At 36.9% G+C, this 26,138-nt stretch overlaps 1 protein-coding gene across 5 annotated transcripts in view; it reads right to left on the bottom strand.

Moving 5' to 3' along the window:
- Positions 1-600: 600 nt before the first annotated feature.
- The window catches only part of ube2f (ubiquitin-conjugating enzyme E2F (putative)), a 46,355-nt gene continuing 20,817 nt past the window's right edge, over positions 601-26,138 (bottom strand). The window contains exons 8-12 of one of the 5 annotated variants that reach the window (XM_036209608.1): positions 25,135-25,167; positions 21,459-21,521; positions 10,704-10,889; positions 6,680-6,743; positions 640-815 (exon numbers count right to left, since the gene is read on the bottom strand). In XM_036209608.1, coding sequence (XP_036065501.1) covers positions 721-815; positions 6,680-6,743; positions 10,704-10,889; positions 21,459-21,521; positions 25,135-25,167 — 441 coding nt within the window. In that variant the 3' untranslated portion in view covers positions 640-720. Of the gene's footprint in view, positions 816-6,100; positions 6,517-6,679; positions 6,744-10,703; positions 10,890-13,087; positions 13,790-21,458; positions 21,522-25,134; positions 25,168-26,138 lie in introns of those variants that run through there. The other 4 variants (XM_024286629.2, XM_024286632.2, XM_024286630.2 and 1 more) reach the window with 4 other exon arrangements.

Raw genomic sequence — 26,138 nt, 5'->3', positions numbered from 1 at the left:
CTATTGTCGGGTAATTTTCACCCAAGCAAAAGTATTTACATTATTTTAAATTTGTTGCATTTTTTGAGTGTCATGGGTCCCTGGGTAAAGTCTCGCATGTCCCAGGAATGAGTGGACCAAAGACCAAGTGTATGTTATCATTATTTATTTTTTTAGGAATTTTTTCTTCTTAAATTCCTACTTTTCAGTCATTTTTATGAAAGTGTTCTAGGGTTAAGTGAACCAAATGATTCCAGTCTGAATACACCTGTAGTTGCACAACTAGGACGCTGAAAACATCTAAATAACAATATAAAACATCATCATTCTTCCACTTTAATGCATGGAATCAACTGTTATTTTTGTCATTCAGCTGTTAAAGGGAGAAAAACAGGATGAAAATGTTACATTTACAGGTGCAAACACACCTTAAAAAGTGAGAAAATCTATATTTCTTTTACAGCTTATCTGTTTTGTTTTGCATTCACTGACATTTGGGACTGAAGCTTAACAGCAAAAACTATCAAATGAACAGCTTTCTTTAATGCATTTATCTTTTGTTTTGTTTAAAATGATTTACTTTACAGGATTTACCGCCTGCTGACTTTATTGTGTTTTTTTAGAGCAATGAACCCAGAAAGAGGTGCTGCTTAACTGAATGGACAAAGATAGAAGCACTGTCATACTTTCTAAACACTCATTAATATATATATATATATATCTAATGAAAGAAAGGTGGTTTCATCTTTGACTGTAGTAACTTCTCTGCTCTCCAGTCGGACTCTGGAGTATTTCTGGAAGTGATGGCCCTCCTGAGGTTTCCGTCCGTTCCGGATCTGCAGACATAAATACCTTTCTGATGAGAGAGGTCAGAGAGCAGAAAGAGAAGCTAAAGTAACTCAGAGCACTTTTTAAAACAAATAAATAGAAATTACTTCTTCCCTGAGTGGATCTGAGTCCAACGATAACTTACAACAGCAGGAGATTTGATTAAAGTGAACGGAGACAGAAATGTGCTTGAACTCTACACAAGAATTCTCACTTTACTCTTTAGATTTGTTTTGATATTGCTGCAATTTTAGGGGACTAAAGCCTCCTTACAGATTTATAATGCAATCTGTTCACAAAGGGAAGCTGATTTATGGGACAAATGGTCTGACTAAAATAAATTCAGGAGTCAATTCTCCATCCTGAGGGACACCAGAGTCGCTTTGTGCCGCAGAAAACTGACAGAGTGAATGTGCAGCACAGAAAAGGGTTAAATTATGTCACAACAATCTATAAAAACAGCCGTTTCACAAAGAAAACTTAGACAATTGTTTGTGAGGAATCCTGTCCACAGAGGCTGAGCATCTTCATACTTTAAGAGTTATGGTTATGATGGTCAAAGAGTGAGAAAAGAAGTGAAACGGTTTCCCTATTGTGATAAATAAAGACATAAGTTGGCGAAAATCACCTTATGACTAGTAGAATAAGATCAATTCCAATTCCAATATATTGTTTCTGAACCTTGAACATTACTAGATTACAAACTTCTTTAAATTGTACATGTTTTAGCTAATTAATGTATATAAACTTTTAATCAGCATTGTTTATGTTTAATATTTGTTATATTTGTTGTATTGATTCTCCAGGGCTCCCTTGAAAAAGAGGTTTTAAATCTCAATGGGACCCACCCTGGTTAAATAACGGTTAATAATAATAATAAAAACATGTAAAAATGGGGATAAACTCTTAAACATAAAAAATATGTTTTATAAAGCCTTGTAAAGCCCAATTTCCCTCTTTTTCTAGTCAGTCATGACACAAACTGCTCCAGATTCATGACAATTTGAATGAAGAAATACTCAAATACATTTTTTAGCTGAATTTATTATACGTCATCATCAGAAACATGATACTAGAGCGCATTTAAAACACCGTTTTCATTGTAGTATGTCTTTAACATACTTAGGTTATTGTGTTTTCTTATTTTGTTTTTGTTTACTCGACGCAATTGCAAAGAAGTGTTCTTTAGTCACTAGGTCAAAAATGCCCTCCCCGGGGGCATTTCCAGGGACCGCCATGAAGAAGGGGTTAATAATTCTTAATTGTCCCATTTTTCTTGTTTGAGAAATTGTCAAATAGAGATTACAACATAAAAAAGCTTCTTTTTTTTTTTTTTTACTTTAATTTATAAATCTGTTTTGGTGTTGATTGTTTACCCGTCGTTGACTCTGAAGAGCCCAGCAGAGATGATCTAAAACTGACTGAAAAGCAGCTGCTGTTCTGGAGTCAGTGATGTGGGACGCTGCTGATGTGGAACTGTCTCAGCTTCTGATCAGCACTGGACAACAGGAAGATGTTTAAAAAAAAAAAAAAAAAGTCTGAACAGTGAAAGCATTAAGACATTTTTACTCAAATGATCTAAAAGTCTCAGTTGTGAGTCTTTATATAGAGGCTTTTCAGCAGATGAATGTTCTGTACTGTCAAGTAAAACGTCAGAAGAAAAGAAGCTTTTTATGGTTCTGAAGTCTTTGGGAGTCAGAAGACAAACTGCATCACAGCTGATAAACAGTCAAGCAATTTGAGTTTCCAGAGATAATTGAGGGTGTATTCTGACTGGAAAAGTCTTTTTCAAACAAAAGCTTGTAAATAAAACCATGTGACTGAAGATCTTTTAGTCATTGGCCAGGAATTATGAGGGCGGGGCAAAGAATAATGGGAGTCCTAGACTGCAGTCCTTGTCGGGTCAGTCCCCTGACTCAAACTTTATATTTTGCTGACCAATTGTGAACTTCTGTATTAACGTCAGGTACAACATTTTTTACCACAGACAGCGGTTACTCAAGAGACGACAGCTAAGAAGGTAAATAAAACAACTAGGGCCGGGAATCAATTAAACATGATTAACTAATTAATCGCAAACTTGGAAAAAATTAATCGCGATTAATGTTCTTTTTTTTTTTAGTCATTGCTTTTGTTCACCACTTATTATCTTTGAATAATCACAATATGAAATCACACACATTTAGACCTTTATTTTTTTTAATTAGTGCTGTCAATCGATTAAAAAAAAATTAATCAGATTAATTACACTTTTGTGTTTTGATTGATCACAATTAATAACAATGTTTAACCACGTTTTATATGACAAAACCCGAAAGACTGTTTCTTCGTAACATGTAATTAATAAATATTAACGCGTTATTTATTTTTGATTAATCGCATACATTAACGCGTTAAAGTTCACAGCCCCAAAAACAACATATCAGTTGGGCATAGCCATGATCCATTTGGCTCTGGAGGAAGGCTCTTTCTATGGTGCCGCCCCCCTGCAGATGTGAGCCACAGTACCGATTTTTTTCTTTTGATGTTTTATGTAAACTAAAATTCTCAAAAATTATCTTTTTTAAATTTTTTGTCTGGCTCTGATTCACAAGGATTTGAACAAAAATTACTCATAAATGTTTCATTTTCTTATTTTTATTTTTATTTTTTCTTGACGCTGCAGCGAATTGTGGGAGGAGCCAATGTTATTAGGATGATCGCTACACGGAGTGGTGTCTGTGTTAGAATGTATGGGAGACACGGATGATGTTGAGAAATGTATCTATTGTGAACAGTTCTACGAGAACATCGGTTACACGCCAACATGTCTGGATTAATGTGATCATTCTGAGATTCTCTGTTTACATGCATCCCTGCTAACTTAGAGCCCCTCACACCCCAACCTAACATTAGCAACAAAAAGGCAAATAATTTTGGTGTTTTTTAGCAGTTTTGAGCTTTTTTTTTTTTTTTTTTTTTTGCTTTTGATTCACAAGGATTTGAACAAAAATAAAATACTCAGAAATTCGTAATTTTCTTAGTTTTTTCTTTTTATTTTAGTCCTTAGATTTATCTATTAAACGCCACAACAAAATTTTCTTTGGAGTGGGTCTCTAGTCTATTTAAAAATGAATAGTGTTCAATCAGCAGCAGCATTAAAATGTAGATTTCTCTGTTTTGAATCAGTCTTTGTTTGAAGAAAATGCAGATTTATCCTTTTTTATTACATTTTTTTCTTTTTTATTTGCTACCCATCCAGTTGCAGACATACAGAAAAGGTGTGAAGAGCCGACCCTGCAGCTGCCCGAACAATTCCTCCACAGAAACGTGGAAAAAGCTCCAAACGCTTGTTGATCTGACTGTGAGGCGGCAGCTCCGCTCAGCAGAGCAGAGAAGGTGGAGGCTGCTGTTAGCGCCTGTGATGTGTTCATTGTTTCTGTTTAAGTTAGCATGACTAAACGCATGACAGTTTGCAGTCTGCCAAGTTAATCTCACCGCACAATGAAATGCCTCCCACAGCTGGGAGCAGAATGTGGGCAGCTTTTGAAGCGGAACAAAAGGAAAAAGAGAGCACTTGCCCTCAGACTCTCACTGCGAGCTGCACACAGACAGGTGTGAGCTTCTTCCAACACACATGAATATTCATGTACAAACAACTTCTCAAACAAGCCCTTTGGACGCTAAAAGAGTAAAAAAAAAAACTCCTGGATGTGTCAGTTTGCTCCTACAGTGGATAATGTGTGAAGAAGTGGAGTCTGCAGCCCACACGGTGCTGCTGGGGAGAGAAACCGCATCAGATCAGACACCGTCAGCATGAAATTATGTACAGCAACACAAAGAGGAGTCATCGATTGTCTGTCAGTCTGGAAGCTAGTCGAACTCCTCCGCCGAGAAAGCTCCTCTGTGAAATCTTCATCAACGCTCCAGTCAGTTTTGGAGCACTACAGTAATATTTTTTTCTGACTAATAATTCACTTTAACAGTGACACATTTTTTCTTCCATCTTCCGCTTTTTGCTTGAGAGAGATCTTCGTGGAGCTTCATGGACGTGCAGATACAAATCTGCTTCTGGGACACAAATCCCTCTGCTTCTTTATCCACTTTTCTGTTGTAGTATGCGAGACAAACAGTAAAATACAAATCTTCATTTCAGAACGTTTGTTACACACAGGAAGGCAAACAAAATTTGAGACACCTGTAAAAACCAGGAAACCCCTCAAACAGAACCCATCTAAAAATGTTAAAGGTGTATTCAGACTTGATCCTTACAAAGATTCAAACCCGTTTTTACACACTTAAGATATTTGACCAGGTTTGTTGTTTAGACTTCTCTTTGCTCTACGCCTTTCCTTAAAATCTATAGTCACACATGTTTTTTTGGTCTCCTTAAGACGTAAAATAACGAAAATATTTAAACAAGTCCAAATCAGTTTGCTCCATGTGCTTGACAATAGAAACACTTGATTTAAGACTTTTAAAAAAATCGAATTGCACTGTAATTTTTGCCCAGAACTTAAGACTAAAATTTTAAGGATGTTATTTTAAAGTTCAATAAATACTGACAAGCTTGAGTGGCATTCAGTGTCATTTTTAGGAAGCAAAGTTTACACTAATGTTCCAGGAATAAGGGCTAGTTTTAGATTTGATGAGGATTTCTACCAGTTTTTTCTCACTGTAATTAAAATAAGCTACAATTGGATGATACAAATTCTAAAAAATATGCGCACATTTGCTTAGAAATAATAAAATAAATGCTTATAATTGGACTATCTAAACATTCAATTTGAAATAATTCTAAATTTGATTCTATGAGGTAATTTTTCCTGTTTATTAATGCTTGTGCTGAACTCTGTTTCTAGATTTTATACCCTATTATAGGATTTCTTGTTAAGTAAAAATGACCTTTTAATCCTTTTACTACTTTTTTGTTATTTTTAACCTTTTAACTTTTTCCAGGTATTTTATTTTATTTTAATTTAATTTAAATCTGTTTTATTAATATTTTGTATTTATTTTAATTATATTTTTATTTTAAATATTTGTTTTATTTAAATTTTACTTTTGCATTTTTATTTTTCTTAATTTTATTTTATTTCTGTTTTATTTTATTTTCCATTTTGAAATAATTTCTGTTTTTGTTATCATTTTCTTTAAAATCTTAGTTTCTGAAATGTTGTTTTGATTTCTTTAAAAGTGTAGAGCTATTGAGTAATTTGTTGATGTGATTTGGACTTCAGGGCCACCGTAGGACAGGGATACTGAACCTCAAACATGTTTTGATGTTTTAAATGGATACCAGAGCAGATATTGCTTCACTTTCAGAATATTTTACTTTCCTCACTATTTTCTTACCCCTCAGCATTCATTATTAGACAAAAAATAAAATCTGTGACTTTCACGATCGCCACGTCTCAAATTTTCTGAAAGCGGCCATCTTTGTTCAGTAGACATTGGGTCTCTGGAGGAAATCTTCCTTCTTCTTCCTGACTTACAGCATTAAAGCTCCTGATTTGACAGCCGATCTCATTACAGTTGTCCTTCCCTCGGTGTGCAGGTGGAGCGGCCCACTCCAAGACAAGAGCCCCGTCCTTGACATATGCAAATGACCCCCCACCCCTACCCCTCTGTTCTGTAGCAGCCAGCATCTTGTCAACGTCTTCCCACCTTCTGGAAGCTAAAACTCTTCCAAATATGGTGATTTTTGCTGGAGCAGCTTCTGAGATGGGACTGTGAAAAGTGCAAACACATTAAAATGTCGGATTCAATAAAGATGGAGCCTGAAAAAATGCATCTGCTGTAAACTGAACACTGAAGATCCACAGAGCAGATCAAGTTTCTGGAAACTCTCACCTCAAAGGTGGCTTTTTTAATGTCATTAAACTGAACTTACTTGGAATAAACTGTAACCCCGCAATGCTCTTTTCTATGTGGTCATGTGATCTCAATTCGCCGTCCTGTTGGAATAATAATAAACGAGTCTTTTCATCCTTTTCTTAGATTATTTCAATTTCAAAACAGCAAATATATATACATATATATATATATGTATGAATGAATGAAAACCTAACACTGCATAAGTGGGGTCAAAATGCACAAAAATGCATCACAAGCATCCCACCGTTACATTTAAGCAACGTTTTAGAGGGAAGTCAGCCTAAACACTTGCTGAGAATTCTTCAAAACAGGCTCCCTAGAAATTAGTCAAAAATTATGAACAACTTAAAAAAAAAAAAAAAAACGATCTGATAATAGGATTAGAGAAAGAGTCTTACCAAAAATTAAGAAAAAAATTCCTGTCACTAACACAAATTTTCTCAAACTAAGATTATTTTTAAATAAAAAAATGAATTTGCTTGCAAGACATAAAATAAGATATTTTTTTCTTACAACAAAAGGTCTATTACATACTTCAGGATCTGTTTTTGCAGTGGTATTGCATCTGCAGCCTGAGGTCAGGAGCTCATTTTCAGAGTAAATTAATTCTAAATTATCTGCTAGATTTATCCACCTTAATACAAAAACAAATTACAGATGTTATTTTTTTACCTGATGATTTTATTTTAGATTTTTCAACCTTGTTAAAGTTAATTTCTGATAATTTTGCTGCTTTAGCATTAAATATAAAAACATAAATTTATCTTAAACTAAAATAATAACATTAGAAATTGATCCCAGCGTTCAGTTATAAACCTAGTTTGATTCATTTTATTTGATTTTTTCCAAATATATTATATGGGCAACAACATATGAATTACTGATTACAATACAGCACATTCCAAATTATTATGCAAATTGTACTTTGTTGTGAAAAAGATACAATTGTTTTTTTTTTCAAACATCATGGATAATACTGTGTCTTTGGACTCGTTGGATGACTGACATCAGACACCTGTGATCATTAGTTCACCAGGTGAGTTCAATTAAAGGAAAAATGAAATGATTTTGTAATTTGCATTTAGAAAAATCATTGATAAATATCGTTTGTATAAAAATTTGGAATCAACAATTGAGTGTTTTGATGTAAAGATTGAAAATCATTTCTTTGTATTTTTAAACTGACTGATGTTTAGTGAACTCAGAACTATGTTGTTCGTTTATCAAAAACCTGGACCAAAATGTAGATATCCTGGAGAAAAGTTAATGCTTTACTCTGAAAGGATACATTATTATATACAAATATTATATATTTGTTTCAGAATCATTTATTTTTCAGTATTTTTGTCTACATTCCCGTCAGAACCCAAATACACATTTGAGTTTAGAGGGTTCAGGTGATGGAGCATCACTGCCAGGTGCTGAGGACCCAAAGTTCTAATGAGTTTCATTCTGGACTTCACATTCTTCAAAAAAATCAGAATTTAATCCCCCCCCACCTTCTTTAACTCAGTCCTCCATTTTGTTCCCTGTGGTTTCATCATAAAACTCATAAAAGACAGAAGTCTGTTACTGGACTGCCTCAGTTTTATGGCCGTACATATAAAAGAGAGCAGATTATTTAAACACGTCCCGCCCGCTTGTTCACATAACCGTTTTTGGATCACTCTTGCACCTGTGTGGGATTTGGAGGACGAACCGAGCGGCACTCGGAGTCTTCTTGGTATGAAAACCAGTTTAAGGTGATGATTAAAGTGGTTTTTATAACCTGCCTCACTAATCAGGATTAGGAGGATTCACTTATTCTCCATGCAGATGCAGGAGGTGGCAGTTTGCAAATCTTTTTCGAGGTTTCACCATCTGCTGTAATGAAGCTAGCAGTGAGGCTGCGTTTATTCAAATGTTTTCACTCATTTGGCTCGGAGAAGAAAAAGCAGATCCAGCTTCCAGTTCTGTTTGCTTTTCCCTGAAGCTGAGTCGTGTTGAACATGCTGACTCTTGATGGACACCAGATCAGTTTTTCCTGGATCGTAACAGATTCTGGACATGCAGGGATGGAGCTCAGGACCAGCTGGTGAAAATTTAGCACTGACAGCAACCAAGTAGACCTTCACCCTTCAGAAAAATAGGATGCTGCTTTGTATTTATGTCATTGTTAGTTTTATGATAAATATACATTTCATTTTTTGGCAAAAATAAAGCAAACTTTTAGAGGAAATTGCCTTTTTTCCCCAAAAATATTTATAACTTAACTTGATTTCAAAATAAAAAGGGTCACATCTGATCATCTCTATGCAGCAGATGAGCTAGGCAAAGTTTATTTTACAGTTTGTGGTTCATCGTGGACATAAATGTGGGATTCTAACTGACCAAAATGAAACCAGAACTAAATAAGTTCCTTACTTTAAAAAATAAAAAAAACATAATGCACTCTTAAAATCCTTGAATTTATTAAAAAATGGAAAATCCTCCTTGTATTATTATCTGGTGTCCCATAAGTATGAAATATAGGCTATGTCTGAATTCCCACCTAAAGAAGTTTTAAAAAAAAAATTCTTAAAAATCATTTTTATCACCAGGCCTTTGACATGGCATGACAATGCTCTACTGGAGTGTTCTTCTAATTTATTGTTTAGCTTTGCTTTTTTTTCTGGTGTTTTTATGTCACTAACTTACACTTTTATTCGTTTTAACATTTCAGCTGTTGCTTTTTTTTTTTTTTTTTACTTTTAATGTACGTCATCTTGTTTGACTGAGGTCATTTTAAGGCGCCATATAAATTAATAAAACTTAAATGTTGATGGTTTATAGAAAATAACATTTAAATACTTTTGTCCGCAAAAAGTGTTCAATCGCAATGCATTATGGTCTGTATTTGTCAATGTTGTGAGCATAGATGCACACTGGTTTTTCGCAAAGACTTCTGGGAAATTCCTAGGGCACTGGATTTTGTAATTGTAGATTCGGATAGCACTACAAAATGGGGAACCTACTATGTAGTGAGTAGTAAAGGAATTTGGATAGCGCTGTAGTTTATTGATCCTCCAATTGACTTTCAACAAACAGACCAAACAAAAAAATCCATCAAAATGTTTTTCTTCAACTTGTGATTCAACTTTTTGAGTTGGATAGAGTTTAAGTCCGTTTGCTTTTATTTTTACTTTTTTTACAATTAAAAGTATTTCATTTTTCTTTAGCTGAGGGCCACAATGGGGGGAAATTAGAAGAATGTTTTGGCAGTTTAACTTGTGAACTTCTATTGTTTTGATCATCATTTACTGTTCACATTATGATGCTGAATATGTTTGAAGTTTTAATCCATAATTTCTCCTGGGCCACAACTTTCTCAAGATGAGATTCATAATCCTGCAGGTTAAATAAATAAAGGTTTTCATTTCATGACGAGTTCATGCTGTTTCTGAATCCTCCACCCAAATAAAAAAGTCTTTCGTACACCCACGCTCAGCGCTGAAGTTCATCTTTCAGAGGTCCATCTGCAGATAAAACCCAACAAAAATAGACCGCAACAACAAATTAGCTCCAGTGTTTCCATTTGACTGCCCCGACTCAGAAGATGAGTCATCTGATAAAAAAGCAGCAGCTTGTCGTCCTGACAGATGAGCCGAGAGATCTACTGAAACCAGCCAACACCACCCTCTTCAAATCAAACCCTTTCTTTTGGTTCTTTGATGTAACGCTCCTTTTTTTGACCTTCCACCAATCCAAACTGCCTCCCGAGCTGCAGAAGTTTTGGCCGGTTTCTGTGATGAATGACCCACCGCCGAGGCCGATTAATCTCTCCCTTAATGCGGCTGGCAGGTGTGCTGTCCCCAGCACTTCTATAGAGACCCCCTTCTCATTATTTTTTTTCACCTCGTCATGGAGGTTTTCTCGCAGAAGAGGAAACCTGCACTTTGAGATAATTGAGGATTGTGGGAAAAGAGCTCGTTTTGGATTATATTCAGCCTCAACAAGCAACGTAGGCGTGTTGGGGAGAGGAAAACTCAGGGGAGTGGAAAAATATGACTGGTAGTGCTCACCCATCTCATTACCCTCTTGTCAGCTGTCACTGCAGACCTGGGATAATGCAGGGCGCCGTGGCCGCGGGGCAACTCAACACCAAGACGGTGCATCCTCCCTGACTGACAGACCTCTGCACCGTCAGCGGCCCTGTCACATGCCGCGACGGGCCGACGGTTGAAATCCTCTCCAACAATGTGTGTCTGCTAAAAGGCACAAGAAGAGCAGCTGAAGCATTTACTGTAAAATATCAGGGTTTTTAAAATGAATAAATGAATAAAACTAAGTTGACTTTTAACTCGTGGAACTGTGAGCGATTCATGCAGAAAAGACTTGGGCTGCTTGGATAACAAGGAGCTTTGTTCATTCATCATTTGATCTGGAACGTGGTCAACCGCGTGGCTAACAGGGACGAACGGAGCGTCCATGTGTGCAAGATGAAGCAGAAGAGATCAGGTTGTGGGGGAACCATTCTTCCGTCATGAAAGCTTTAAAATTTAATTTATTCAAATGAAACAGAGATGGCTGCTGAGACAAGACGGAAAACTGAAATAACATGACATTAATTATGCAATAAATAGTCTTTTAAAGATGATATCATGGTCTATTCTACCCCTTTATTATTATTTTTTTTCTTTTCCATGCTTCTCAGTCTGAAATGATCTTAAGAAATAAAGTTTTGTTTCCTTATTTCAAATTTAAATTTTCCGACCTTTTGTCAAAGATAAGGACCGACTGTAGAGACTTGGTACTCTATCTGAAAGACTTGAGATATCTGAGATTTGATATCTGGGACTTATGAACAATATTCATTTGTTTATACGCATTTCTTTTTTCTTCAGGTCGCCACTGTCAGAATGAAAAGAAAATCTTTTTTTTTTTTTTTTTTGCAAAGCTTTTGTATAAGAAAACAGATCAATGTTCACTTTTGTAAATTAAGTTTACTTATTTACATTCTTAAAAAGTCCAAAGTGCTTTACAATCACAAAAATGGGGTTCATTGTCTTGCCAAACTTTGACTCAAAGGCAAGGCAGGAACCGAACCTGCGATCTCCCAATAAGAGGTCGAACACTCTACCCCTGCACCACAGCCATGTTTTAAATAGTTTATTTACAGTTTTTTGTAATATGTTTAGGTATAGTTAAAGGCCCCGCGGAAGACCCAGGCCTAGGAAGGTCTCGGGGTCCCCTAGAGGAGCTGGAGGAAGTGACATGGGAGATGGAAGTCCTGCTCCCACGACCCGGTCCCAGACGAGTGGAAGAAAATGAATGGAGGGTTAAACTGTACAACTAGGAGTTCTATGACTTGACTTGGACTTACAAAACAGGACCTGTGAGACTCTATGACCTGTGTCACACAAAATGATATAGAAAATTGTCTTTGAAGTGCAACCCCACCCCCCTTTCCCTTCCTTGTTGCTGAGCCTTCAAAGCAGGGAGCTTGTGGCCTCCGAGCGTATTTTCTTTGTAATAAATACAATTTATTTATTCAGCATTTTTTCATCTGATCCTGATTCAGAATTTTTATGAGACACTCAGAAATATATAGGGTCAAATTTGGATCAGCTTAAAGTAAATAAAAAAACAGATTGTTAAACTTAGGGAAAAAAGAGTAACATTTGAAAACAAGTGAAACAGGATCAGCTCAGCAACGAAAATGTTAAAACTGAAGGCAAAGAGGGTGAAATGAAAAAAAAATAGTTGTAAATCCAATTTTTTTGTATAGGTCTCTTTTTTTAAAATTCAAGTTTTAAATGTACACGTTATTTTTTATTACAATGTGTACTTTTGAGTTTAAATCTGTTTTCAAAAGTTCAATATTTTATTTTGAAATTTACAACCATTTTTTTCATACACTATAAATTGATCCCAATTTGACCCAATGGAAACAATTTTAAGCTTAATTTTCTTAATATGTGTCCTCCATCATCAACAATGCCATTAGAACATGTTCAAATTCAACAAATCAGGATTTTCTTAAAAAAAACAAAAAACTTGAACGATTTTGGTCAATATGACTGAAGTGCAGAGCAAAACAACACCATCAAAATTGCTGGTAAAAGTCAAATCTGTTCATTCTGAGGCTTGTATGTAATTTAATTGGTTTAAATAAAGATTTAACACATTTTTGTTTTTCTGACATGGCAAACCCACATGCAACTTTTCCAAACTTACCTTCTGTCCCGTTGCTGCAGGACGTCGCATCATTAATCATAACCGACTGACATTTAAAAGGCCACTTGGGAACCTGGTAAGCTAAATATTGTCTTGAATACTTGTTTTTTTGCAGTTAATTCAACAAAGGTTCTTCTGGCTGCACATCACTGACAACAAATAAACAAACAAACGAGACGTTTTTAGGGTGAAAATGTAAAAGCTGAAGAGAGAGGACATGTAGCAGACGGTCTGTTGGCAGTACTTTATGTCACAGTCATCTTAAAAAAACATACAGAGGGTCTGCATGACTCAGCGAGTGTGTCTGTGTGCACAGGTGAGGAGCAGGACGAAACGGGATGGTGTGCTCATTCACATGCTGTCTGAAGGGGTTGCAGATGCTCCGTCTGGAGAAACATCTGCCCAACTTTTACCACTTCGTTTGACACTTTTTTTTTTCTACAAGTTTATTATAAACCGTCATGCATTCTTTGTCAAGCGACACAAACACTGCAGGCACTGGAGCAGAGAGCTGTTAGTAACAGACGTTTGTTGTCTTCGATTCCTTGCATTTGAGTCTGGTCTCGTGGTCAGGCCTTCTGTCCTCGGTGGGCGTGGCTCTTTCCGGCACGCCCTCAACTGAAAGAGCGATTAAAGCATATTTTCTCTTGCAAGTCCGTCCTCTGAAGCATTGTTTTATAATCTATGATTTAAATCCTGCGCTGAAGTCTGGTGAAGGGGGGGAACAGAAGGGGGGCGTAGGCAGAGCCGTGGCGTCGGGCGTGAGGAGTCGCCCCGGTCTACCGCTGATTCACGCGTGTGGAGGAGTTTGCCAGATCGGCGGAGGCAAAAGTGGAGCAGTTTGGTTGTTGCAGGATCGTGTCGGCGGCCGAGGCGTCTATCATCTGGCGTAGTGCTTGATGTAATCTTGAACCTTATTCCGAAAATCCTCCTGAGTGGAAGAGGGAGCGGGATGTGAAGAGAGAGGAAAAGTGGGGTCAACAGCTGACTGACAAAGCAGAAACATCTTAAAAGGACTCGAAGCGCTGCAGCCGAGTGCCTGAGTTCAAGTTCTTTTAGTGCAAACAGATGTGGGCTTCGGTAAATCACACTTCATTTTAAGACAGAAATAATGAACTAGAGGTGATGAGAAGTGTCTCGTCTCCACGGCGACAGAGAGCAAATATCTTCTAAAACACTAGAACTATTATCCAGTTTCAGTTCTATTTTTACAAATTATAATGCAAAATCAGATTATTTGCCTTTATTATGAATGGTATTTTAGAGAACATTTTATCAGTGTTTAGAGTAAATAAATATAAAAATCAGGGAACGTTTTTGAAATACAATAAGAATACAACTGGAGGGATTTGTGTACAAATATATATATATACAGAAAAAAAAGATATTTTCAAAAGAAACCTCTTAAGCTTCCTCATAAATGGCATCAAATAAATCAAAATAAAGAGTGTCATTTTATGTCACAGTAGGACAATAGTCAAAGCCAAAAAACAAGTTTTTAGGAAGTGACATTTTGTTGAGCCAAAGGCCTTGTGGTAGAGTGTCCGCCCTGAGACTGGAAAGTCGTGAGTTCAAATCCAGGCCGAGTCATACCAAATACTAAAAGTATAGTACAGGGGTCTGCAATCTTTAACAGTAAAAGAGCCATTTGGGTTTGTTTTCTACTGATCAAAACTTAGTAGGAGCCGCATAGTCTTATTTTGATACTGCTGTGCATTCATTGCAATGTATTTTTTAATAATAAATAAATAATAATACCATATTATGTTTCTTTTTTGGCATGAAAAAAAATGGAAATATAAGGAGAAACTAACATTTACTCAAAGAGGTAAAAGAGGCTTGTGTTTTTAACATGTTTTTGTAAAATTACAACCTACCGCCCAGAGGTGAATTTCCAAAAAAGAGATCACTGGGAATTATTTTATAATAGATAAACACATAAGTGGAGTGGGACTCAAAAAATCTCCTCATTCTTAATTCTTATCGGTCACTATGCAAATAAATGACCTCAAGTTATAAAATATCAATTAAAAAATGAATGGGATTGATATCTTTGGTAAAATATTGGTTTGAATTGTGATGTGAGAAAAAATACTTTGTTTAAATTTGGTCTCATGTTTTTCCACAACCCTTTCATCATCAACAGTAATAATAAAGTCTCTGTGACTCCAGGTTTGACAGTCATCGTCTCTCCTTCAACTGCGAATGCCACATCCTCCTCTTTTATCCTCACTGCTTTAGATTTCTTTTTTGGCGTCCGCCCACCAACCATCGGTTCTATCAAATCTGCTGTGAGGCTTCGTTGACCCACACCTCCAGCTTCCATCTGACCCGCCCGAGCTCAGCGTGACCTCTGCTCTTCCCTTCAGTTGGAGTCAAGACTTCAGAAGAGGAAATAAAAGCACTTTTTTTGCCCCCGCTGCGCTCTGTACGTCTGCCAAAAGGTCTTTTTTTTTAAATGAATACAAACAGACAGTCATGGATTTTGCTCAGAGATGAGTTGTTCATTTGAGGAAAAAATAGTTTTTTGTTGGTAAAAGCTTCTGGTCTTTAAAGCTGCTCTCATCAGAACAATAAAAACACTTGATGCTCTCGCTGATACAACTTTCGTCTGCAAGCCAGAGGAAAAGTCGGAAGCTGTTGGTTTCCTGCATCTCCGCTGGGATTTCTCTCAAAAGAGTAGATGAAGAACCAAAGTTCAGCTGGAGTTTAATGTTCCACATTTTACAGGTTTTTATCTTTACAGGTTTTTTTTTTTTAGCCACTTCAGAAGTTGTTCCATCAAAGAGGTTGTTCACTGATTTGTGTTTTTCTGTCGCTCCGTTCTCTCGTTTGATCTGATCTCTGCAGCTAATTAAAATCAGCAGGAATATCTGTGTCTTTAATTGATGTTTCAGAAATAAAAGATCCAGAAAAACCTTCATGAAACTTCCTGAAATAAATAATTTTGATAAGTTGATTTCTGTTGAAACTTTTTTTTTAATTTATTGCAGTTTTAAGAGACTAAACTCTGAATTGTTCATATTTTTTTCTTCCTGCTCATCCGTCCATCACTTTCTCTTCCATCCCTGTTGGATTGTTGTTACATAATTATCTTAAAGCTCTCATGACACAGAGGTGGACGGTTAATTCCACACGCCTGTGAGACGCCTGCGTGGTCGCCTGCGTGGTCGCTGAGGTCAGAGCGACAACGTGAGGAAAAACACGAGAAAGAAGGAAATGATGAACCCACGGAGTTCCAGAACGAAGAGGAATGCTGTGTGAATGTGAGGAAAACGTGCTGGTGACAACATCTCCAGCTGTGACGAGTTAGTCTGCGTTCTCAGAGGACAGAGTTTCCTCTACAGACCATCGGTTAATAGTTGGTGGGGAAACTGCTTTATTGGTGATTCACTTTGTGACAATGAGGGTTTTTGTCTGCTCACAAACGTGCAGATTTAACCGTCACCAACTTTTTTACAGTTTGACTCTGGAGCAATCAAGTACTACCTTAAAGTCCCACTCAGACTTCATTATTTTCTGTTGTAAAATCGTTCTTCTTTTTTTTTTTTTTATTACAATTATGCGTTTTTTAAGGCAAAATTAAAAAGTCTGTGTCGTTTTTTAAGACATATTTTCTGTCGAGTGGCAGGAGCTCATCAGAAATTTGCCTCTGGGTTGTGGACAGGACTGTTGGTGGAGAGGAAACACTACAGTGATATCCCAGCATTCCTTTGTTTAAACTCCCCCACCGCAAGCTAACAAAAAAAATGGAGAATAATATCGGAGCTAGCGATCTATACAGCTTTGAGCCAGATGACAAGACAAGAAAAATTAAGACGCAAATGGATCTATTTGTCTGTAAGCGGAGGATTTATAATTGTAGCGGAGCAGGAAGACTTTAGTCTACTCATGGCCGTTGTTGCATCACAAACCTGAACCTTTTCAAACCGCGGGTTCTTACGATCCAACTTGATTTGGATAAAAAAATACAAAGAATTGCAGTTTTAATCTTGAATTCTTTAATATATGTCCTCCATCATGAAATGAATGCTACTAGTCTATAATTAGAGTGCCAAAGAGACATTTTTATTTTTTCCTTCAATTAAAAAAAAAAGAGGGAAACCACTAAAGCCTCTACAGAAGCACAAAACACCAAAATATCCTTAGTTTGAAAAGCATGTCTTAGTAACGAGAATTATTTTTCTTAATATAAGTATTCTTGGTAAAACTTATTTTTTCTTATCCCATTAGCACATCTTTTGCCTCATTAAAAAACATTTTTCTAAATTCTCATTTTTGACTTATGTTGATGGGGCCTGTTTTTCCAGTGTTCTCATTAAAAAAGCGGAGCGCGAGGTAAAAAGAGGCTCAAATTTGAAGCTAAAACTTTTATTCAAGCTTCTGATTTCACAGAACGACCTTGGGACACCTTTTGTGCTGAAGTGGGAGCCTGCAGGAGCCCGCCGAGTCCTGCTGTGGGGCACAACGTCCAATCAGAAGACAGGAAATGGAGTGTGTGCGCTTCACATGAACGATTATTGACTGAAAAAGCGGAGCCACTAGACATACCTGAGCGAGGTGGTGGAATAAACCAAAAAAGATGACTGATGGAAGAAATTGAGATATTGTGAAAACTTTCAACAAAACCTCAAACCTGTAAATTGTCATTTGAGTTGCATTGGCATGAAATTCTTTTAGTATTTTGAAGAGAAATTCTTTTGAGGCTTTCATTTATATACTGCTTTTTAGTTTATATATAATAACTATAATTATTATTGGTCAATGTGAAATGTTACAGGGTGAAATGTTCATTGCAAGTCCATCACCAGGAAAGAGTTTTCCGTATTCGATCGCACTAAACCTCTGTTCCCTAACTTCCAAGTCCACTGGAAAGTTGTGCAAGCAGGTGGATTTTTAGCAACCAAAAGCAACACAGCTACGAGCCATGCTAAAGCAAACATGATAAAGCTAACGTGAAACTTCTGAAATTATGTTAACCAATCACAAAATTCAACTGTAATACCTCGTTTTAACATATAGGGGGCAGCACACTGAAGGTTTTAGACTATAATTTCAGGAAGTTTATTTTAAATTGTCAAAAATATGGCAAGGACTTACATACAGAACTATTAAAACCCAATTTTTAGAGGTCAACAGCTAAAAAAAAGGTTTTTTAGGGTTTAGTTACCGTTTAATTTTTCTTATGTCTGCGCTAGTAATTTCATGTTTTAAATTGTTGTTCTTTATTCATCCAATGCTAATTTTCATTTTTTTCTCACTTTTTATTGTAAAGCATTTTGGCGCCTTGATGTTATTAAAGTTGTGATTCAGCAGGACCTGGACGTGTCCGTTTGACGAGCGCCGGCTTCAGTCTGCAGCGTCAGCTCCATTTCCCCACAGGAGGACGGGAGAGTTCACCGCATTAAACAGCCATTAAAGTTTCAAACAAAGTTTCAGTTTCGTAAACAAAACTGTGTCCTCCTCAGAAAGTCTGTCACGAATAAAAATAACTCGCACACAACAGGAAAAAAAACCTCGACTTCTAATAAAACCACACGACACAGCCAGAACGCTTCCTTTCAGCCACTTCAACTAGCTAATGTATTCAGAGAGCAGCCTCTCTTCAAAAGCCTCAACACACTCAGGAGAACACATCCACACACACAAACACACCGCTGCGCTGACACACAGCCTCCCACACTTCCATCCACTCGCTGCTGAAGTTGATTATGGCAAGCTGTGACTCAGTGGGAGAGGATCACGGTCGGACGACTTTGTGTTTTCGGTTGTTGTGACTCTCGGGAAGCACAACCGCACAGTTCAGCGGCACTAAAAGTTACAAAAAATAGATTTATGCAACACCTGACAGCAGTGAAGGGTTCCCTTTCCTGCTTCAAAATGCTAAACTTTCAGGTTTTGCTGAATTCTGAACAATCTCACTGAATCTACCAGAGAGACGACTTCTCTTTAGGATTTGCTCAGGCCGTTTTATTCCCATCAATCATTCACTAAATGTGGATAACAATGTCTAATCTCTGAACCTTTATTTATCTGCATCACTGTATATTAATTTGGAAGAAATTGGCGATTGAAACGGAGAGCTTTTTGAAGCAGCTCGCTGCTGACCTTCAGTGAAGTCATCGGGAGAGCACATCCAAACTTCCTGCTGGCAAAACTGCCTCTACTCTCCCAAATGAGCAGCTGTTAAGCTGCGGCACTGTCAGAGAGCAGCGCTGAGATGGGATTTGAGGACAACTCACCAAATGTTCGCTTTAGTGGCTCTGTTCATGTGGAAAATCGGATGATTTCTTATAGTGGATAAAGACTGAAGGATGAAACACATTAGTGGATGAATTTGAGACAGTTAACACTGCAGGTGTATGAACCTCACACACCATCTGGGGAATTAGTTATTTAAAGACTCACTCTGATGAAAATAGTCGTTTTAACGTGTTTTTTCTGACTATGGAGAACTTGTATAAAGAAAATTAAGTTTTAAAATGCATTTCTGCGTATTTCTTGAATCAGGAGAAGACAAAAAAATGCTGTTTGAAAAAGATTGTATTTGTGACATAGAACGTTGAGCAGGCCAGAAGCTCTGAGCTTTCAGCAATGAAGAAGGTCATTTCTGAAGAACTACCGAAGATCTGCAGAAACTATGTCCTAAAAACAGAATAGTAATAATTTAAAAAACACTCGGAACGTTTTTGCAATAGATAAAGAGATGATCGGAGTGGGAATCTAAGATGATGCACAACAAAGTTGTTGTTTTAATAGTTTTGTATTGAAAAAAACCTGACCGGTGTAAACTACACTGTGAAGAAGCAAGTTTTTGGTATTCTAAGCTTATTAAATCCTTAAAGTACCACTCCAACCATTATTTTCTATAGTTCCCAAGTGTATTTTATCAATGAGTGAGCAGTTTTTAGCCAAAATGAACAACACTTGTCACTTTTTATACATATTAGCTCTGTCTGCGCGCTCAGCTCATAGCCTCAAGCTATCATTAGCAACACAAAAATAACAACGAACAAAATTGGATCAATCCAGTTGTACAGTTTTGAGCCAGAGGCCAGCTTGGACAAGCACATGAGCGCTGAAGGCTCATCATTTCTCGCACACACGAGCGTGAACAGGCCAGAATGCACACAACAGAGACTTTTTCACATCCGTTTCAGTCACTGAGTCTTTACTCTGAGCTTTTTCAAGCATCCAGTTTTCAGATCAGTGCAATTTGAATTAAGAAATACTCAGAAAAACTGTTTTAACTATAAATTATTTTATATAGGTCCTCTATTACAAGAACATGTTAAAAACACAAAAAGAGACGATTTTATTGGAGGAAGTCTTTAAGAAATGTAGGAGCTCTTAATTATGATATAACGCAGAATAAGCACTTAATATTTAATCCAATACTATTCTGACTGATATTTTTAAACATTATCTTGAATTAAAATGTAAAAAATGTAAAAAGTTTCAAATTGTAATTAAATTACAAACATATTTTTGTAAGAAATTAGTGTGTTTAGTTTTCCCTGAAAAATGGATTTCCTAATTCTCCAAATTTAAAGTATATATTTTTGTTCTGCTGATAATCCAAATCATCAGCCTACCACCACCATGTTTAACAGCAGCTTTGCATTGAGATTACCATGATGTTGTGACATGACTTATATTTCTGTTATTTTCTGTTCCTTAAGTCTTTGTTTCTCCTATTTAAATTAGAAAACTTAAATTTAACTCACTTTTTTCTATTCTTTTAAATTCATTTTGCTTTAAGAGCAGTGTGCTTCTTACTCTCTTGTGTTGTCTGACCTTGTGTGGACACTTACTGGGAAATCCACCCCTGAGAACGTTAGCATCTGTGTTTGATAAGTTCTGCTAGTGAATGGTTTCTCTCTGATTATCAGTGGGCAAAACCTGCTAATGATCAGCTCACGAACTTCTTCTTATTGGTGGGACTTGTTCTTTTCTTACATTTAATTCCCTAAAAAAAAGCTTCATGTTTTTTCGTTTATTGGTACTGCTTTAGCATTTTTTTTTTTTTTATCAATTTATAGAAAGGTTTTTTTAAGGTTTAAATGTAAAATTGTAGATTTGAACAGGTTTTTCTTTAATATGACAGTAAAAGATCAGAATTAGCAAAGTAAAGGTACATCAATCCACTATTGAGATCCCAAAAATATGTTGTTTTGTTCCTTGAGAAGAGATTTCTTTAAAAAATAAGATCAATCATTACTTTGGAAAGCATTAACACAATCTATGTGTGTTTGGAAAATCTTTGCATTCTTTTCCTGAGCTCCTGCCGCTGATAACAAGGCTTTGGTGTCACATAAAAGAATGAAGATCCTATAGCGTTTCATTGAGATGTGCGGCGAGATTACATTTTCTAGAGGCCGTGTCTCTGTTCCAAATGGATTTTTGTATGCAGGAAATCCACAGAAGCCAGGATATGAATACGATTAGGAGGTCTACACGCACTCAAGAAACACTCGGGGGAGAATTCATGAGTGAATCATATGCATGTCAAAGACTGCAGACACTTTTTGTGTCAACTTTAAATCGGATGATAAAAAGAGAATAAAATATGAAGGAAGGATCATCCGGATGCAGCCCACCTTGTCTCTCAGATGATGTTCCGCCGCGTCGATGTTCAGCGGGTCATCAAAGTTCAACAGGTCCTGCAGAGGAGAAACCAGGACACGTCAAAACGGAAAGACTGCGTCAGAATGCATAAACGCTCTTTAGTCTTTTGTCATTCTGTTGATAATTTCACCACACGAGATGGAAGCCACTTGAACAGCACTCACCGGATCCAATCTCACTCTGCCATCTAAATGCTTTAATTCCGGTTGCCTTAGAGATTCCACGCATCACGAATACGGCGGTGGAGTAATCAACAGAAACAAAGAGGATGTCCTGACAGCTTATTTCCCGATTAAGGGCAACGATTTATAGCGTTACTCTGCATTTGTACAAACCACCATCATAACATGATTCCAGAAAGAGAACTGTAAAAATGTTCAAATTTGAATTTTAGGATTACATCCTTCAAGTTTAAATCCAATGAAAATGGTGTTTCTTATATTTTAGTAGCCTTTTTCTGATGATGGAGGACATACTCATATTTTTCTTTATTCAGATCGTTTTGAATCATGAGCAAACAAAAATGCTGATTGTAATGTATAAAGCTCCCTGCTCCGCTCTATTCTGATGCATCCACTTTTAGACAAATACATCCATGAACGTCTTTGTTTTCCTCATCTGAGTTGGTAGCTCAAACTGTACGGGAGGATAGCTTAGATATTGCTCGCCATTTTTGAGGCATTGATAATGTCAGGTTGAGGAGGGGGGACATGTGTCAAAGTCGAGGCCCGGGGGCAATGTTCCCTCTAATTTTTTGTGCGTCTGAGCAAACACAGAAACTCACTGAGCGCTCCTTCGACCGCAGTGAGCAACAATGAGGGTTCACTCTGTATTCACGTCTATATTTCAACTGTCTGAAATCTCTTATCTTAACAAGTCATGTAGCTTATTAAAAGAATGAAACTAATAAATGTTCATCAAATTGTGTTCAATGTGAGTAATTTGCAACAATTACAATGAAAAGTAAGAAACATTCAGGAAGTGGGTCCTGCTGTCTGGGAATACATTCAAACTCCACTTTAATTGTTTAGGACTTTTCCTGCTACAAAGAATCTTGAAGTGCTTTCCATAATAAATAAAAGAAAGATACAAATAGTAGTTAAAATAGCAAACATACTGTAGCGTCCGTCAGGACGCAATGAAGAGGCGGAGGCGACCGTTTCCAACCGCGAAGCTTTTAATAAGCTTGTAAACGGTTACTGTCGGCCGTAACCACGCCGAATACAACACAAACGATAAAGTGCTCTCATTGGCTCGTTCCTCATTACATTCCTTCATGCTCCCGCAACCCTTCTTAGATTCTCCTGCTCCTCCGCCCACCCCCACACTCATCCAATCACACTGGAGCAACAATGCAACACAGAACACATTAACAAAGCATTTTGTCCTGAGTTAACTCGCGATTAATCGCAAATTATTATGTGGCCTTTAATTATGAAAACAGGAATGACGAAATTTATAGTTTTCATCAGAAATACTTTATTTTGTAACATTGTATTGATATACTTTCTGAACAATAAAAGGCTGTAACATAAAATGCCTACTTTTCTTTTCATTTTATTTTAATGATCACATTTTTACTATTTCTTTTGATTGTTTCTTTTAATGTTTTATGTAAAGCACTTTGAATTGTCTCTGTACATTAAATGTGCTATAGAAAAAAACTTGCCTTGCCTAACAAAAGCCCAAATGCAAGTGAAGGGCATTTTAAATTCTAAACTTCAATCAACGTTCAGTAAAATAAAATAAAAAACATCAACAATAACATTTCCATAACACTTTCATGTTCATTTTTTGTCAGGACCAAATCTTTTCCTCCTCTGCTGAACTGAAGTAATAAATGAAATAGAGATTTATCATTTCCAATTAACTTGTTTTTTAAAACCTTAAAGACTGAGAAAAGCGGGATACTCTGTGGATAGTTTGACAGTCTGTTACTGCCGCTGCGCAGCGACGTGTCCGGAGCTCACGCCATGGATATGCCGGCAGACAGACCGCTATGCTGGGGCTGGATCACGCTTAAACCTCCAGAACATTTAAAACGTCCCCCGGTGCGCTTGCTGTTCGGAATGTCGGGGGTCCACAGCTCTTGGGACGCGGCGCCGGACGCGAGCCGGTACCACCAGACGTGGTATTGGACGCGAACTGGAGCCGGGTTAGGGTGCAGGAGCTCTCCAGGTCCTAGTGCCGGGCCGGTTCTAGCTCGCAGCTCGGTGGTTGGAGACCCGCCCGTGAACTAGTGAGAGCAGCCGGTGAGTTAGAGGGCGGGACGCCCGCGCGCGCGGTATGGAAAGGCACTTATGAGAAAATCCGCGATTAATGCGTCAAAAAAATTGTTGGCGTCAAGCACATGTCAGATTACTTATATGATAATTTTATTTAAAGTTTAGAATACATTTTATGTTGTGCGCAGAATAGATTTGCTGTGCGCAACGGGCGTGGGAGCAGTGCGCAATTGCGCACGTGCGCAGCTTAGAGGGAACATTGCCCGGGGGCCAAATCCGGCCCTCTGGGTAATTATATCCAGCCCTCCAGATCATTTTATTTTATTATTATTAATGGCCTGATGTTATTTTGCGCTTATTTGTACCTTGTATAATTTTGACAAAATGTATTTTTACGAAGAGTAAATATTGAAAAATATTTAAGGTTTAAGTTGATTTATTCTGGAATATTATTCCTGCCTGTTTTTATTCATAGTAATGTAAAAAAAAAGTTACGTTTTTAAAGTTTTAAAAAATTAGTGAGAAAATGACAATTTTTAAAAAATATTTTAACTAAAAATGGCTTAAACGGATTAAAAGACCACTGGGAATGCTTTTAAAATCGATCAAAAGATAATCAAAATGAAAAATGTGACTATTTGCAATAAACTCTTGAAATAAACACCTAAATCATTTGCAATAATCTATATTTCCCTTGCATATTTCCCTATTCTTCTTAAGTATTTAGTGCTAATTGTTTTAGGACATAAGAACCCGACAGTACCTAGAGCCAGCTTAGCTTGCATCTCCACAACACGTGTAATGTGATTATTGCCTCATTTTTCCAATTACTTCACATCAAGTAACATAACAAGAACGACGTTTCCCTAAGACAGAAATAATGAGCCTGTTGTAGCAGGAAAAGGGAAAATTCATATCTGATCCGAACCATACAAGCAGTTTGAACAGTAAGGGCCGATGCTGATGGGAGTCTGTTTTCCGTGTTTGTGTGTTTAATGGGCTGTACGCATGGAGCGCTGCTGCAGGAATCCAAGCTCCTCCAGAGCTGCAGCTGCTGCTGGGTTTAGTCAGGAGGTATCAACACATCGCGTCTCCTCTTCCACACAAATGGATTAAATGTTTGAGGATTAAGATTTGTTATCAGTATAAAAGTTACATCAATAAAGCACTGAAGGCTGATGGCAGCAGAGCAATTTAAATCAAAACTAAGTAAATCATTTCAGAATGCTGCACGAATCCCCCCTTTGTGTGAATAGTTTGGTGCAATGCTCTGGGACAGTTTACATAATCAGTCTTTTTAATTGAGCAAACATTGTTTAGTTTTTAACCAATTTCGTAGGAAAACTCTGAATCCAAACAGTGAGAAAGACAACAATAGATCAAGTTAAATCCTCCAACTGCTTCGAAAGAAAGATAGACTTACAGTAAACAAGGAATTCAATCCCCAGACCACATCCTAAGAAACAAAGAGAAAAACATGGAAAGTCAAACAAATCTTTATTGAAATAACAACAAAACCTTTTTAAAATCTTAGTTTTTTTGGTCAAAAATAATAAAATTTCACTGATTCGAGTGAATGTTAGATTTAGGAAAACAACGTTGGTGAAAAAAGGGTTTTCTTTTGCAAAAAAGTGTCATCAATTGATTATCTTTTACAATAGAAAAAAAAACAGAATATAAAAAAATCTTTTCATAACTATCAAACCTCTAAAGCATCAGAACGTTGTGAATAAATCTCTAAACTGCATCAGATTGAGAAGCTGAGCAACAACAAAAGCAAAAATCACAAGTTTTCTCTATTGTTGTGTTTTTTTTCTGGCTTTAGTCCATTGAAGTGCAGGGAGAAAAAAAAACAAAATTAATGTTTTTCTGAATAGCAAAAATAATAATGAAAATAATGAAACTACAGGATCCCCAGAAACCGCACCGCTGCATGAAACATCACCTTTAGTTGGAAGAAAGAAAAAAGAGCTCCGCAATCTGCACATGCATATGTGTGCATATGGCGTGGCATATTTCCGATAGGAACTGGTGCGCACCAGTTAGTAACCAGACATTTTTTTTTTGGGAAAAAAAATATTACTTCATTGTCCCTTTAGGGGTTCCATACTTTAGACCACAAACAGTTAATTTAAAAATATTTCCTTAAAAGAGTTTGGAAAATTCATGCCTGTGGGTTTATAAAGCTGCCATCCTATGGGAAATCCCATCATACGTTAGCATCAAGCTAGCTGACTTTAGCATTATGCGTCAGATCAATCTCCACTTTTATGGATCGATTATTGATCTATCAAGCTTAGATCGATTCAGATTGGTTAATAAATTTCATTAACCCCGCATTAGTTCTGACCCTCTCACACTCCATCTCTTGACACAAATGACCAAAATCTATGCCTTCATTTTGGTAAACTCCTGGAAAACAGAGTG

Source organism: Oryzias melastigma, linkage group LG21, assembly GCF_002922805.2.
Source record: "Oryzias melastigma strain HK-1 linkage group LG21, ASM292280v2, whole genome shotgun sequence".
In the NCBI taxonomy this organism is placed as follows: domain Eukaryota; kingdom Metazoa; phylum Chordata; class Actinopteri; order Beloniformes; family Adrianichthyidae; genus Oryzias; species Oryzias melastigma.
Note: the sequence above shows the minus strand (reverse complement) of the source record. Positions and strands in the feature narration are given on the sequence as shown.